The sequence below is a fragment of the Micropterus salmoides genome, unplaced genomic scaffold (assembly GCF_014851395.1).
Source record: "Micropterus salmoides isolate LMB-PRFRI ecotype aquatic unplaced genomic scaffold, ASM1485139v1 Ms_hic_scaffold_1, whole genome shotgun sequence".
Taxonomy (NCBI): domain Eukaryota; kingdom Metazoa; phylum Chordata; class Actinopteri; order Centrarchiformes; family Centrarchidae; genus Micropterus; species Micropterus salmoides.
Genome location: NW_024040040.1, coordinates 54,567,789 through 54,584,802, shown reverse-complemented (window position 1 = coordinate 54,584,802; position 17,014 = coordinate 54,567,789). Strand labels below are relative to the sequence as shown.

General features: G+C 41.4%; 1 protein-coding gene across 1 annotated transcript; it reads right to left on the bottom strand.

The window, feature by feature from the left end:
• Positions 1-2,412: 2,412 nt before the first annotated feature.
• On the bottom strand, positions 2,413-16,734 carry LOC119897045 (NLR family CARD domain-containing protein 3-like; the record flags this gene model as incomplete). Its single annotated transcript, XM_038710578.1, has 5 exons — positions 2,413-4,510; positions 6,608-6,781; positions 12,105-12,278; positions 14,200-14,373; positions 14,975-16,734. Coding segments are annotated over 5 exons (2,304 nt in total), but the record flags the coding sequence as incomplete, so codon positions are not given.
• Positions 16,735-17,014: the final 280 nt, after the last annotated feature.

Here is a 17,014-nt window from a genome sequence, read left to right as displayed (position 1 = left end):
TAACAAGAGCTTCACAGTCAACAGATCAGAAAATGCAGTCAGTTAGAAACGTGGTTGTGTAAAGTAATGTGGTTTAGTGAGTCCTGGGGGTCATGACCTCAACAAAGGTCACCGGCTGTATCTGAGGGGTTGTGAGATGATTTACAGAAAAGAAAAGAAGTTAAAACGTGCTTCAGACTTTTATCAAGTCTTTTCTTCTTTCATCTCTTTGGTGGAACAACTTACAACTCACTGACAACATGCGAGGAGAGGTGTACGTAGAGATTTCTTCATGTACAGGGCCATAAAGATTGAGAAACATTATGTATGTATTTAACTGAAATGTGTTTTTCTGTTCTATGGACAAGGCTCACAGAAAAGTCTCAGGAACCAGTGTACTGAAAGTCCTGAAACGAACCTCCTTTATTTTACAATACATTTAACTAACATTGATAACAACACAAGTTATTCTTATTGCCACCCTACAACTGCCCCCATCCTAATAATTCTAAAATGAACGCATTTCCGACTTTTTAATTCATTCATTGAGTCACATTTGAGATCATTATCTCTAACATCAGAAACTTCGATGGGATCAGAAAGAAGCTCTTGACTGGAAATCCTTGTGTTGAACAACCTGAATTTCCCATGTGCCCTTGAGCCACAGGGTGACCCACTGGAGCGGCTGCAGAGCGTGGCTTTAAGGCTGCAAAAGAGGAACAGAGTGGTGACTGACCTGTGCGTTGTCTGTCTGAGTCTGAGGACGAGCTGCTGCTGCTCCGAAAAAACTCTAGAGGTAGAGCGAGGCTCCGAGACAATGAGTGAGAGAGAGAAAGTCAAAACTGCAAAGGAAAAGTTTAAGTGTTGCCATGGTAACCTTTGCAGGGAGGTGTGTGTGTGTGTGTGTTGGTGACTCGGCAACTAAACACACAACAAAGCTGCCTCGTTTGCAGAAAAGACACCAGGAGATCCAGTGTGTGTTGACTGATGCAACCAGCTGTACTTTAGAGCCTGGTCCATGACGTTACATTTATTTAAAGGTCTTTTGCATGGCTGAGGGGGTTCAAAGGGTTCAGAGTCAGAATGGGGTTCATTGCCAGGTACATTTTCACATACGAGGAATTTGCCTTGGTATAAGTTGGTGCTTACAGTACACATGAAACAGAAATAGAAATTTACAAGTACACAAAAAATACAATAATACTGCATACTTTCAAGTATGTGGGTTAAAGCATAGCTTAAACACAAACAAAAGCAACAACATATGATAAAAAGCAATTGATTATATAGTTCAATGGCAGGCTGATGATGTTTTTGAGACAGAACCATGGACAGCTTTAGGAGAGAAGAGAGACTTTACTGACTAAAATACTAAATAGAAGAAAGAACAAAGAAACTCCCCTCTTAGTAGAGAAACCTTTGTCTGTTATTACGTCACTAACTGGTTATGGGGAATTTGCTATGGGAGGGTGTTTCCTACATCCATTGTTCTCCAAAGTCTTGTCTTTGTGGCTGACATAAAACTAACCTGTATCACAAAGGTCGGGAAGGTCAGTAAAGTTGACACTCAGTGATCCAGGTGCAAAAAAATAATACAGGATTGGAAGCAGCCTGTGGTACCAAAAACTACATGACTAATGAGTATCTTCAGAAATAAAACATAAAAAAACAATGGGTCTTTTATTTGATGTGGATGTGACATTTTAGAGGGTCGTCCTCAGGTAAAGGTGAAGAAGGAAACATACACTTGTATTTATTTGTGATGAAATTATCATCTCCTGATTAGATAACCTGCCACATTTACAGCAGGACAATAATTCCCAGTGTGTATGCATTAGTGGGAGTACAAAAGTTTGCATTAATATCATTTTCTGTAAGTACTCCAATGCAGTTTAAAGATATAAATTATTTTATGTTTTGTTGTACCCAATAGTAAATTATGATTTCGAAAACAAATCAAATTAGGAGATAATTCTGTGACGTTTTATAATTTATTGCCTATTAAAACCACGTGTCCACATGAAATAAGAGTAGTTTGTCTTTTTTGTGTGTGCATAATCTGGTCCGTCTTCATCAGACTACACCAATGAGCATGACTAGGTAAATGCAGACTGCTCGTACACTGTTAGCTTGAATATTTACATTAAGGCAGAAAGCAGGAGGAGTTTTTATGCGTGATATACTATGTATACTATATTAGCATTAACACAAGTACCATTTACTCAAACTAGTTACTTGAGTACATGTTACGGAGTACACATAACGGAGAAAATGTAATGTGATTTAATGCACTTAATCGACTGATGGGAATGCTTACATCGAGAGCTGAGATTACACAAGCAGTGGAATTAAATTTCACTAAAGGGTTCATCCAGCAGCTGGTGCAAATGTAAAACATGTTCTGTCAGAAGAAATACACTAGACATCCAGAGAGGGAATTTAACATTTGGCTTTATTTATTATGAGAAAGGCAAGATATATATCAGGCTTTAAGTAGTAAATATATGAAGAACAGTGTAAAGAAATTAAGGTAATGTTTCAGTAATAATGTGCCTATAAGTTGCATTTTATATTAGGTTGTTGTTGCATGTTATAAGAAACAAGTATATTTTCTTTTATTAAAAAGGTTATGTTCTGCTTTTAGGCTTTTTCCCTTCACTTTTATTGTGTTATACAAATATTTTTGTGCATGTAATAAGTTTGCAAAGTGAAAAAGCCAAAGGTCCACCCCAAAGGGAGTTCCCATCTCCCACAGAAAAGAGCTCAATTGTAGTCCAAGCTATTGACTTTGTAACAAGGATCATAATGCTCGCCTAGCTGCTAGTATGGCACGCCCTCAACCCAAGCTCGTTGAATAATAAATTAAAATCAGGTTACATACTCTGCAGGCAGTGACTGGACATAAACGTTACGTATGAAAGATGCATTTGTTACAGATTATTATTATAACTCTTGTTCCAGTCCAGGTTGCAAAGCTGGTTCGGGAACTTGTACAACTGAACCGAAGCTGTGTTTAAAGGCTCGTCACTGCTTCTGATTGGTTAGTAGTTCTTAACTAGGCACTGCTCAAGTGCAACTCCCGACAAAGATAGAATAGAAGTGAGATGCCTCACTTGGTAGTTAAAACGGTGCATTCAACACACAGGGTGACACACAAAATGTGCTCTGGTCTTTTTAAAATTAAACCATGTAAACCTGTTCTGGCACAACCCTAAACAAAATTATGAAATGAGCAGAATATCTTTAAGACAACATATATATGCATGCTATATGTGGTCAATCTATTCATATAATCTTTATTATACATGTAAAAAAATCAAAGTGTGCCTGCAGTTGCTGCATCCAATCAAGAAGCTCCACTCCCTTCTCCCTCGCACCCCTCCCTTTCTTAGAGAGGCGCCAGCAAGTCTGTAGGTTAGCTGGACCGAGTAGAAGTTAGATAATGGAAAACCAGGTGCTACAGGGTGGAGTAATTTTAACACTAAAGGAGTGCAATATGCCAAGAGGGCTTATAGAGAGTGAAGTGCTAAGCAGTATGGAAGAGATACAAGGCCGAAGGTGAAAAAATAATCAACTCCCAAACTGAATTAACCAAAATAAATAACCAAAGAGTTGCACGAAAAATTAAATCACAGAAGATTGGTGACAGAAAGCTGTTTGAAACAGGTCAGTGATGAAACAGAGAGTGTTATTTTGCATGCGTATATTTAGAAAATTACAGCGCTTATTAAGGTTAATAAATCGGTATACCAGCCTCTGCGCAAATATAAATGTTCTTTCTAGTCTTTTCGACCACTCAAAGTGCTTTTACACTATATCACATTCACACCAGAAGCAATTCGAGGTTCAGTATCTTGCCCAAGGACACTTAAACATGTAGCCCGGAGGAGTCGGGAATTGAATAGCTGACCTTCTGATTAATGGGAAACCCGCTCTCACTCCTGAGCCACAGCCGCGCAACAGTTTTTAAACAGTACCACTCGAAGTGGGTGAAACCACACATAAAGGGTTATGCCAGCAGATGTGCGTAAAGTGTGGAAAAGTTGATTCAGATATTAAAGGTGTATTTTTATTTTTTTTGTCTTGCATGATATTCATATGAAAGAAAAAAAAAAACAGCAACAGACCGATTTAACATGTCAAAGGTAATAATGAATAAATATCACAATAGTCCAAAAATGCAAATTATAAAATGTATTAACATAAAAAGGTTAATGCATACTAGTATAGTGTATTGTAATTTGACCCCACACATCCAGAGGAACACACAGGGATGATGGTGGACTTGACTTTGTGTCTGACAGTGGAGCTGATCTCAGAGCAGTTCAGACTGCAGCACTGTTGGGATTCCTCTGTCAGTCACTGCTGGATGAAGCTCTCCTCTCCACTCTACCTCCCAGTAACATGGCCCAGTCAGAGCCTCTCCACACACAAGCTGATGCTGCTGCTTCAACCTCTCTGGATCATCAGGACACAGCTGATCCTCTCTCAAAACACACTGAGTGCTTATCAAATCTTAAATGGCTCCCAGCTGTTGAGAGAACAAGAAACAATATTCATCATAAATCAGTGTTTACAGAGACTCCCTTCATCAATTATAATCATTAGTTCAGAAACTGTTCAGTGAGGGATTTACTATTTGTTACATGAATGAACTACTGTTAAATCACTGTGTTTTGAAATATCACACAAATAAACATGCTGGCTGGCATCAAAAATATTGTGACAGGGAAAGATATATAATAATTGTGATCACTGGACTTCAGCAGAGGGGTCTCATTTATAAAACCGTGCGTAGAAACCTCACTAAAACTGTACGTGTGCTCAAAAGCCAAAAATGGCGTACGCCAAAAAATATCCAGACTTATAAAACCGTGCGTACGCACACTTGTAAGCAAGTTCCCTTTATAAATCACAATCAACTTGAAATGTGGGGCATGTGAGGGAGCTCCATGTCTGACCCTCCAAACACCCACAGTTGCCTATAAATGGTCAGTGAAACGCCGCTCATTAATATTAATACGTCCTGACTGCAGGAAGAAAAGGAGGCAAACTCTGACAGAAAAGCTACAAAATGAATTTAACTTAGTGTGACACTGATGTTCCTTTAGGTGAAACTGATGCATGTTGTTTGGTGGGTAAAAAAAAACACCCTTTCACCCAACGCTGTGCACCAGTGGAGAGGAGGCACCGGAGCTCCACCCATTTATAACAGATCTGCAGGAAGGGGCCTCCCTGAGTAGTGATGTCACTGGCTAGAGGGGGACACACACTCACACACAGATGGGATGACCCAGGTACTAATTTGGATTTCCTCATTTGAAAAGAGAGTAAACCAAAATCATTGCTTGTGTCTATTAAAGAGCCCATGAGTAAAAGAGAAATATGACTTTTTGTAAATGACAATAAAATAAAAGTTATTTTTCCGTAACGTGTTTTTACAAACAGCGCATCACATCCACACGCTGGTGCAGCGTTTGGCTCGATAAGGCAACAAACATGTGATAACAATCCATGAAACTATGCACTGAAACGGAATCAGTTTAAATGTAATTTGTCCTCCTGTTCACCTTATTTATGAGAATAAATTTCGATGCATGCAAGAATTAATTAATATGATTCTTGATTAAACTGTCCAACTTATTTGAGGTGTTCTTTTGCAGAAACATATCTCCATTTTGTTCTGTGTCTTAGTCCTTAGTCTTATGTCTCCATGTTTTAGTGTAGTCCTGTCTCCTGTTTAGTCCTGTCTCTGTCCATGCCCTGATTTTGCAGTCTTTCCATGTTTTGCGTTTTACTTCTGTCCCTGTGTGTTTCCATATGCTTTACTTCCTGTTTTATTTTGTAGTGTTCTGTTCTCATGTGTCCTTGTCTAGCGTTGTTCCTGTTGATTTCCTGATGTGTGCCTCAGTTGTGTTCAGTGTTTGTGACGTCCTTGTCTTATGTTGAGTGTTTAGCCGTACCTTGGTTTGCTGTGTTTTGGATTGTACCTTGTTCCCTTGGGGATTACGCCTTTATTTGGACTGCACTTGCAAGTAAACCTGAGTATCGTTTTATTAGAGAATAAATCTTTTATTAAACTGCATCCTCTGTCTGTGTCTACTCTCAACTACTGCACTCAACCTTCTCCAGACAGTAGGATGTCAACAGTAAAATGGACCCAGCAGACTAGGCTAGCCACCTGCCTGTTCCCCGGCCTGATAGCGCTCCAGCGGCTAGCCACCTGCCTAATTCCCAGCGAGCTAGTGCCCCAGCGCCTAGCCATCCACCTGGCCCGCCCGTCTGCCTGCCTGACCCCCCCTAACAAAGACTCTGGGACTATGAATCTCCTGGACTTCTTTGCCATGCAGGCCAGGGAGTCAGAAGAAGCACGGGCAGCCAGTCTGCGGCCTACAAGCCTGGAGGCTAGTTTTCCCCCGGATTCCTCGCCTGATCCACCTCCAGAAAGGCCTCCTGGAGGGAGACGAGGTTCCCGCCGCTGCAGACTGGGGGGGCCAGGTGTCCAGAATCTTTATCAGGATATGTATTATTATTTGGATATGAAATTGTACATATAAGTATGAGACTTTAGACATATTGCACATCCCTAACTGAAACCAGTATGGACTGACTCCAACCCTCTACTGACCTCAGAGTCTCCAGTCTACAGTGTGGACTCTCCACAAGGTCACACAGTAGCTTCACAGTTGAATCCTGCAACTTGTTTCCTCGCAGCTCCAGTTCTCTCAGATGGGAGGGGTTGGAGTTCAGAGCTGAGGCCAGAGCAGCACAGCTGATCTCTGACAAACTGCAGAAACTCAGTCTGAAAAAACAAAAAAATATGTGTCTATATCTTAAGAAGCAGGTTGTTTTGTTTAAAAATGTTTGAAAAGTCAAGAAATCATTCTCAAAAGATCCACAACATTTTCATTTCATGCAATTGTAATTCCATTTGAGAAACATGTAGAGTTTATTTTGAAAGTCTCAGTCAGTGTGGTGGTTTAGCGTGTGGCGTACTTGCGGCAGTTTGTTTTTAGCATAGTGGTGCACACAGTTACTTTAGTAAATCCCACAATGACGTGGATTTTTTTTACTTGTTCTTGCTTTTACATTTTTTTTATATTTTCCTGTTGCTTTTATGTTTTATGTAAAGCACTTTGAATTACCTTGTTGTTGAAATGTGCTATACAAATTGCCTTGCCTTCATTGTGTGGACGCTTTTGTTAAAGTTGCATGTGCTTCATGCTGTAGAATCACGTATGGGAGAGGACGCTGGCATCTGGACTATAACATCCTTCTTCACCGTCTCTGACTTTATCCACAACTCATCCTCCCTCACTGGGAGAACTGAACATATTGTCTTTGCTAAATCCCTTACACTCAAAGTCACCTTTGGTGTTCCTCAAGGCTCAGTGCTCGGCCCCAGGGATGAAGGGATGAAGGGATGAAGCAAACCTTTCTGCAGCTAAACAGCTCGAAGACTGGAGCCATACTAGTCAGCACCCCACACCAGGTCAGCTCGTCCGTCAATACCAGCATCACCTTCTCTGCCAGGATATTCCACACTTGTCCATGCCTTTGTCTGCTCCAGGCTGGACTACAGAAATGCGCTCCACACCAGGATCCCTGGCAAACGCCTCAAAAAGCTGCAGTACATTCAAAACACCGCTGCTAGGATCCTGATGAGGGTGCGCAAACACAACCACATCACCCCCATCCTCAAATCACTCCACTACCTTCCTGTCTCACTCCGGATTGAGTACAATGTCTCCCTCCTCACCCACCAGTGCATCCTTGGCGACACAACACCCCACCTCAAAGAACTCCTCACCCCACAAACTTCTACTCATATCAACCCTTTTCCTGAACTGATTTCCCACCTGATTAAGTCCCTGGAAAGGCTGGTCCTGACCAAGCCGGAAGCTTCCGGTCTGAGACGTGACTCCAATGCGGAATGCCTGAAACCTGCATTCTATTTTGAAAGGCCAGCAGGGGGCGACTCTTCTTGTTGCAAAAAGAAGTCCGGTTCCATTAGAAACAATGGTAAAATTACCCTACTTCTCAGCTGAATAATTACGTCAGTAAACACTTTCCTGATGAGTTTATGGTCCCAATCGCTAGATTCATGTCTTCTTCAACACAAAATGATGTTCATTTAGTAAATTATGGTCTCATTTATTTTAAAATAGATCATAAAGCAGAGTATGTTTCAGGGCGGGATTATCTATTATTGACATTTCCTGGTTGCAAAAACTCAAGCTCGCGGCGGCCTATCGGCCAAACTCGAGGCTTCAAGATGGCAGTCCGCAAACCAATGGGTGACGTCACAATGACTACGTCCATTTCTTATATACAGTCTTTGGTCCTAATACACATATAGCCCTTGGTTAAATCATCACCTTCAATTTTGCTAGCAGTGGAAGGTGGGAGTAAATCAATTCATAAAATGCTTCGACACAAATTCTTTGCATCGATGCTTCGTTTAATCCATGTAACTATACAGCACAGTGTTTCGCAGAAACATTTATTACTGTCGCACATTGCGTTTACGCTGTGAACACAACGTGATTATGATGTTGCTGTTTGCAAAGTGGGGGAAGAGAGAGAAAACCGCGAGGGACAAAAAAGAAAGTGTCCAAAGACTGGGATTATTTCAAGATAAAGAAAACAACAACTCTGTAATGTTACCGTCCATCCATCATAAAACAAAACTGATGTTGCCTCGGCAACAGCACGACAGCAGCTGATCAGAAAGCGACTGTGCCAGCGGACCACAGACAAGGTAACAGTAACAGCAACTTTAGCATTTAGCTGAAATCATGATTGATTGTTGAGTTAAATCCAAAGTAAGCCACAGTCCTCAACTGTAAATATGCCCACGTGCATTTGTTGTTCTCCTTTTTGGGCTGTGAGTTGTAACCTCACCGTCAAGAGTTAACTGGGTGTCGGGGAGCTGCACCTTTTAACTCCCCTGCAGCTCTCTCTGTAGCTCAGACAATCCCTGCTACCTGCGTGTGCTAATCCATCCTTTCAACCATATTCTTTGTCTTTATAATTGCCATCTTTATAATAAACAACAGCTGTTTCGTTTGCAGGATCGCTTATTTCCCGTTTCACATTTCATGTGTGTCTTCTTGATAAAAGTGGTTTGGAAACCAGCGTTGGGTGACATAGCTGTTGTCAGCTCCTGTAGTGTGTGTGTCCCTGTCACCAGTCAAGAAGTGTGAACGCCACAACGACTTCAAGACTGCCGCCAAGCAAAAGTACTTCTTAAATGAAGCATCGATGAATCGTTGAAATAATCTATAGAAGCTTCGAATACTAAAATCATCGTTAGCTGCAGCCCTACCATGTAGATTCCAAATATTACAACTTTCTGACTTATGGGACAAAATGGGACATAATGTGCAATATATAAATCTAAAAAAATGTAAACGTACTTTATTGTCACATACACACACAAAATTCATCCTCTGCATTTAACCCATCCCTGAAGGGAGCAGTGGGTAGCTGTACAGTGCCTGGGTCCAACGGCAGTGACTGGAGAACCTACCTAACATGATTTTGATGGTGGGGGAAACCAGAGCACCTGGAGAAAACCCACGCAGGCATGTGGAGAACATGCAAACTCCACACAGAAAGGCCTGGTTTAACCAGGATTTGAACCCACAACCTTCTTGCTTCTTAGGCAACAGCGCTAACCACTGCACCACCGTGGCGCCTAAATGTTCTATGATTATGTCCATAATCATAGAACATTTTAAATAAACTATATACACTTTTATAGGGTGGTTGTGGCTCAGAAGGTAGGTCTGCATGTGGAAGTATCCTTGGGAAAGATACTGAACCTCAAATGATCCTTACCTCAAATTGCCCCTGATGGCTGTGCGTGTGTGTGTGTGAGAATGTATGAATGTGTTTGAATAGGGTGAATGTGACATGACGTGTGAAGTGCTTTGAGTGGTCAGATTAGAAAGGCACTACATAAGTACCTGTAGTCCAAATTGTCCAACTTACCAAGAATGATCACTGCCTGCCTGTTGATATTTTTGGCAATGTGTATATTTTGTATTAAACACTATATTTGCACTCTACTACTTTGTTTACAACTGTTTGTCCTCTGGATTTAACCCATCCTAATTAGGATTTTTCTTAAATGTGGTGCTCAACATTGCTCTGCCACAGTCAATTGACATAACTACTGAAGACTCAGTGTCAGTATACCATCAGCCTTATGTCTGCACTTTAGTGTCACCACAACTTTAACATCATATTAATTTTAGCACAGAAGGAAAAAATGGTGTCTGACCTCAGAGTCTCCAGTCTGCAGTGTGGACTCTCCAGAAAACCACACAGCAGCTTCACTCCTGAATCCTGCAGCTTGTTGTCACTCAGGTCCAGCTCTCTCAGATGGGAGGGGTTAGACTTCAGAGCTGAGGCCAGAGAAGCACAGCTGATCTCTGACAAACTGCAGAAACTCAGGCTGAATAAAGAATAAATTATGTAACGTTAGGAGACAATGTTCCTGCTTGAAATCATTCAGTGTTTAATAAACTGTTCAGAGCTGAAGAAGGTTTAGAATGTAGAAGTTTAGAAAATGTAAACTTCAAACACCTGAACCCAACAGGATGCAGGTTCAAACTGTAAAATACTAAAACGTAAAAAGAACCTTCATTAATATTAATGACAACATGCTGCTAATTCAACAAAGAAATATTGATTTCGACTCGAATTCTGCAGCTCTACCATGCTCCATCTATACAAACTCATGTTGTGCAGTCAAACACAAAATAAAAACCCACACAAACTGAGTTAAGATTCGATTCAAGATCCCAAAGTCTCCAAAGATGTGAAATATGTCAGGATGAACTTTGGGAAATGTTGCAGTAAATAAATATTAAATATAGCCACAAGCGGCAATGATCGGGAAGCAACAGGTCGCAAAAAAATGCTTTTTCACTCAAGATAGTGTTATGCTCAGATATCTAATGTCAACAACTGGTCAGCGTGAGCCAGCATTAGCCTGCAAATATTACTTGAGTCAACTAAAATACATCACAGTATTTTTAACGTTTTGCAGTAATGTTAGTTTAACTGTCCAATAGGATGAACGCCAACTCCGGGTTTGTTTTTGTATCCCAAACAAAGCACAGGTCTTTCTATGACTGAAATGCCTGTCCGATGTTGACTGTGTTTTTTCCCCTGTGTCAATCTGATTCTCCTTTAGCCTGACAGGCTTCAGCACATAAAACGTTTTTGTTGTTTTTTATCCTTACATGGAGTCTGTGTTGTGCTGATTGCATTTTTTGGTGATAGCGAACATCATTTTGTTTGCTGTGTTGCTGCTGTTCAGTCCAGAATCAAAATGTCACAGCCTACAAAAAGCCAATGAATTTCGTGTAAAATCTGACCTGATTTCTTCACATAAGAAGCAGCACACAGACTGTTGTAGGTAACTGAGAAAGCTGGCGAATGGTTCATTATTATTTGAGGTTACAACCTGTTCACAAATAGGCAATAAAAATGTAATTAAAAACTACACATAGCCCCTTTAAACTTCTCAAAACATCATTTGCATGCCTGACATACTCACTGCACACTTGACATTTTCAAAAGCATTTAAATCTTAGTTATAATGTTATCAATTTTGAAAAGAACTACCTCATTAATATCAGACCCCCCTCTGAAGTTTAGTGTCACCACAACTTTGACATCATATTAATCTCACACAAAAGTATAAATTGGTCTCTGACCCCAGAGTCTCCAGTCTACAGTGTGGACTCTCCAGTCCAGCAGACAGCAGGTTCACGCCGAAATCCTCCAGATTGTTTTTACTCAACTCCAGCTCTCTTAGATGGGAGGGGTTGGACTTCAGAGCTGAGGCCAGAGAAGGACAGCTGATCTCTGACAAATTGCAGAGACTGGATCTGAAAAAGAGTGATTTATCCAGCGTAGAATTTTCTTCTTACATTATTGTTTTAAATATGGAGCTCAACATTGCTCTGCCACGGTCAACAGACTAAATGACTGAAGAAGAAAATAGACTTTAGCATTAAGAGACTCAGTGTCGACCAGTATAATATTAGCCTTATGTCTGCACTAAATCATAATAACCTCAGCACAGAAGTAAAGAAATGGTGTCTGACCTCAGAGTCTCCAGTCTGCAGTGTGGACTCTCCAGAAAACCACACAGCAGCTTCACTCCTGAATCCTGCAGCACATTTTCACTAAGGTCCAGCTCTCTCAGATGGGAGGGGTTGGACTTCAGAGCTGAGGCCAGAGAAGCACAGCTGATCTCTGACAAACTGCAGCGCCACAATCTGAATAAAGAACAAATTATGAAGATCAAAGGTTTTAATGTGTAGCTCAACTTTACTATGTCCTAATCAATGAGCTTTATGAGCTAAAATAAGTAGAGGGACTTTGTCATTGTGTTATTGTGGACCATCATAATGTCAGCCTTCTACAGGCATCATCCGAATGTCAGCACAACATTCATACACCTATTCATGTCAACACAGGTCAATAACATGCTGCAGATCTCAGACTATGACTATGTAATAATTAGCAAATACAACATGTTGAATTAAAACATTTCTTCTATCCATCCACCCATCAGCCACCATTAACTTTTCCAATTTATTTGTTGTTAGTACCATGTGCAGCTGAGTTTTACTAGTAATTCTCATCACCACTGCCATCTACATCAACACACAAGCCGCATCTCTCTCTCTCATTCATATATATATATATATATATATCTCCATCTCTCCCTCCACACACACACACATTTTGGTTTTATTAAACTGCGCACTTTTTACGGTTTGTAATCGCACATGACGACATCACGACTTCGATATATATATATATATATATATCTCAACACATTTTAGATACAGAGGGATTCACTGCTGATTTTGCAGGTTTTCCTACTTACAAAGCATGTAGAGGTCTGTAATTTTTATCATAGGTACACTTCAACAGAGAGACAGAATCGTTTGCATTTTATTGCATGACACAAGTATTTGATACATCAGAAAAGCAGAACTTAATATTTGGTACAGAAATGTTTGTTTGCAATTACAGAGATCATACGTTTCCTGTAATTCTTGACCAGGTTTGCGCATACTGCAGAAGGGATTTTAGCCCACTCCTCCGTACAGACCTTCTCCAGATCCTTCAGGTTTCGGGGCTGTTGCTGGGCAATACAGACTTTCACCTCTCTCCAAAATTTTCTATTGGGTTCAGATCTGGAGATGCTTCTTATGGAGCCACTCCTTAGTTGCCCTAGCTGTGTGTTTCGGGCCGTTGTCATGCTAGAAGACCCAGCCAGACCAATATCTTCAATGCTCTTACTGAGGGAAGGAGGTTGTTTGAAGAAAAGCATCCCCAAAGGATGATGTTTCCACCTCCATGCTTCATAGTTGGGATGGTGTTCTTTGGGTTGTACTCATCCTTCTTCTTCTTCTTCCAAACACAGCGAGTGGAGTTTAGACCATAAAGTTCTATTTTTGTCTCATCAGACCACATGACCTTCTCCCATTCCTCCTCTGGATCATCCAGATGGTCATTGGCAAACTTCAGACGGGCCTGGACTTGCGCTGGTTTGAGCAGGGGGACCTTGCGTGTGCTGCAGGATTTTTCTTTGAGACTGTGGTCCCAGCTCTTTTCAGGTCATTGACCAGGTCCTGCCTGGCTTGCCAGTGTGTGGACAGGTGTCTTTTATACAGATAACGAGTTCAAACAGGTGCAGTTAATACAGGTAATGATTGGAGAACAGGAGGGCTTCTTCAAGAAGAACTAACAGGTCTGTGAGAGCCGGAATTCTTACTGGTTGGCAGGTGATCAAATACTTATGTCATGCAATAAAATGCAAATTAATTATTTAAAAATCATACAATGCGATTTTCTGGATTTTTGTTTTAGATTCCGTCTCTCATAGTTGAAGAGTACCTATGATAAAAATTACAGACCTCTACATGCTTTGTAAGTAGGAAAACCTGAAAAATCAGCAGTGTATCAAATACTTGTTCTCCCCACTGTAGATCCCACAGTTTTCTTACAAATACCAATCCAGTTTGAGTTCAGACTAAATTGACTGACAAACTATAAAAAAGAGCTGTGATTTGTGCTCGGAAACACAGAAAACAACAGAATTGAAGACCATTTAAAACTTATGTTATGGATTTAAATTTTGTAGATACAGTATACACTAGACAATAGCAAAATACATGAACTAACTTCAGAGTCTCCAGTCTACAGTGTGGACTCGCCAGTCCAGCAGACAGCAGCTTCACTCCTGAATCCTGCAGTTCGTTGAAATTCAGGTCCAACTCTCTCAGATGGGAGGGGTTGGACTTCAGAGCTGAGGCCATGACTTCACAGTGAGTCTCTGAGAGCCCACAGCCAGTAAGTCTGTGATGACAGAGAACATAAAATTTAAAGGTAAATCAAATCTGACACTATCTATGTATCTATATCTCTCTGGGCAGTAGTTTCAGTTTACTTGGAAACTTTAAAATACTTCCACACTGCCGACATATCAACGTAATTATTCAGTAAAATTTGTTAGGTCTTTGTACTTATTAGGCTGAACACCGAAAGTGCTTTTTGTTGCTATTTTCAGGTGATTATTTTGGTGGCCCGAACAGTCGGTATATCCCTAGTCACAAATCTCTAACAGAGACCCAACAATCCCCACCATGAGCAAGCACCTGGCGACACAACAGCGTGCTGTAATTTCTGTTTGTTAAATGTTATTTTAACATGATTTTCAATGAGCTATAAAATTACTGGAGGTTGTAAATGGACAGAACAGTCCTTCATATGAAATAGTTTAGAAACTGCAGAGAAAAAAAATAGAATAGCAATAACTGCATGAAAATGATGTTAGTTCCAGCAGATGACAGATATGACATGTCTGTGTGTCTGTAAAAGAAATAATAAACAGATACTGTAATACTGATGCTTCAGCTTTACGTTGCTTTACAGTGTTGATAATCACATCTGGACTTACCGAGCCTTTCTGCAGTTCCTCACAGCTGGAATCAGTCTCAGTCGTCCCTCCTCTGATGTGTTGTACTTCTTCAGGTCCAACTCATCCAGAACCTCCTCTGACATCTGCAGCATGTAGGCCAGAGCTGAGCAATGGATCTTAGAGAGTTTCTTATCTGATCTGTTCTCTGACTTCAGGAACTCTTGAATCTCCTGATGTACGGAGTGGTCGTTCATCTCCGTCAGACAGTGGAAGATGTTGATGCTTCTGTCAGGAGAGATCTTATTACTGTTCATCTCCTTCAGGTTGTTGATGGCTCTCTGGATGATTTCTGGACTGTTGTCTGTCTGACCCAGCAGGCCTCCTAAGAGTCTCTGGTTGGACTCCAGAGAGAAGCCATGAAGGAAACGAACAAACAGGTCCAGGTGGCCATTTTTACTTTTGAAAGATTTTGTGACTGCTCTCATCAGGAAGACAACCAGAGATGATTCACTGTAATGTTTCCCCAGAAAATTCTTCAGTACTGTTGTGTTGCTGCTGGTGTAACAGTGGAACATGTAGACTGCAGCCAGAAACTCCTGAACGCTCAGATGAACAAAGCAGTAGACTGTTTTCTGGAAGATTACACTCTCTCTTTTGAAGATCTCTGTACAAACTCCTGAGTACACCGAGGCTTCTGTGACATCAAGACCACACTGCTCCAGGTCTTCTTGGTAGAACATGATGTCTCCTTTCTCCAGATGTTCAAACGCCAGCCTCCCCAGCTTCAGAAGAACCTCCCTGTCAGTCTCCATTAGCTCCTGTGGACTCGTCTCATGTCCCTCATCATACTTCTGCTTCTTCCTCTTTATCTGAACCAGCAGGAAGTGTGAGTACAGGTCAGTCAGGGTCTTGGGCAGCTCTCCTCTCTGCTCTGTAGTCAACATGTGCTCCAGAACTGTAGCAGTGATCCAGCAGAAGACCGGGATTAGACACATGATGTGGAGGCTCCTGGAGGTCTTGACGTGTGAGATGATTCTGCTGGACAGCTCTTCATCACTGACTCTCCTCCTGAAGTACTCCTCCTTCTGGGCGTCAGTGAAGCCTCGTACTTCCGTTACCCTGCCGACACACGAAGGAGGGATCCGATCGGCCGCCGCAGGTCGAGAAGTTATCCAGACGAGAGCCGAGGGAAGCAGATTCCCCTTGATGAGGTTTGTCAGCAGCAGGTTGACTGATGAATTCTGTGTGACATCAGACACAACCTCATTGTTGTGGAAATCCAATGAAAGTCTGCTTTCATCCAGGCCGTCAAAGATGAACAACAGTTTCCAGACAGCGAGCTTCTCTGCTGGGACCTTCTGTAATGTTGGATGGAAAACATGGAGCAGCGTGAGGAGACTGTGCCGCTCATCTTTGATCAAGTTCAGCTCCCTGAACGAGAGCAGAACCAGCAGACCGACATCTTGGTTTCCCGAGCCCTCTGCCCAGTCCAGAGTGAACTTCTGCACTGAGAAGGTTTTTCCAACGCCAGCGACGCCGTTGGTCAGAACCACTCTGATGGCTCTCTGTTGGCCAGGTAAGGCTTTAAAGATGTCCTGGCACCTGATTGGAGTGTCATGGAGGGTCTTCTTCTTGGAAGCTGTCTCAAGCTGCCTCACCTCATGCTGGGTATTAACCTCTTCACTCTGTCCCTCTGTGATGTAGATCTCTGTGTAGATCCTGTTGAGGAGGGTTCCACTTCTTGTTTCATCACTTCCTTCAGTCACACGTTCACATCTCCTCCTCAGATTGATCTTATGTTCATCTAAAACCTCCTGCAGACCACCACTCACTAAAAAGAAAGATAAAAAAGTATGAGATTAGAAAATAGTGTGAAGTGCGAAAAGAAAAATTGACAATCATATGATGCATATATAGAGAAGTAAAGAATATAAAGTCCACCTGAAATAACAAGTAGTGTTGTGGTGTAAATGTGAAAACCTTCGAAGCACCTCAGGAAGGCGAATTTAGGGTTAAGTCGACCTTAGAGGATATGTAGCCTAAATGTGGAGAATGAATGCAGACTGAGAAGGTAGAATT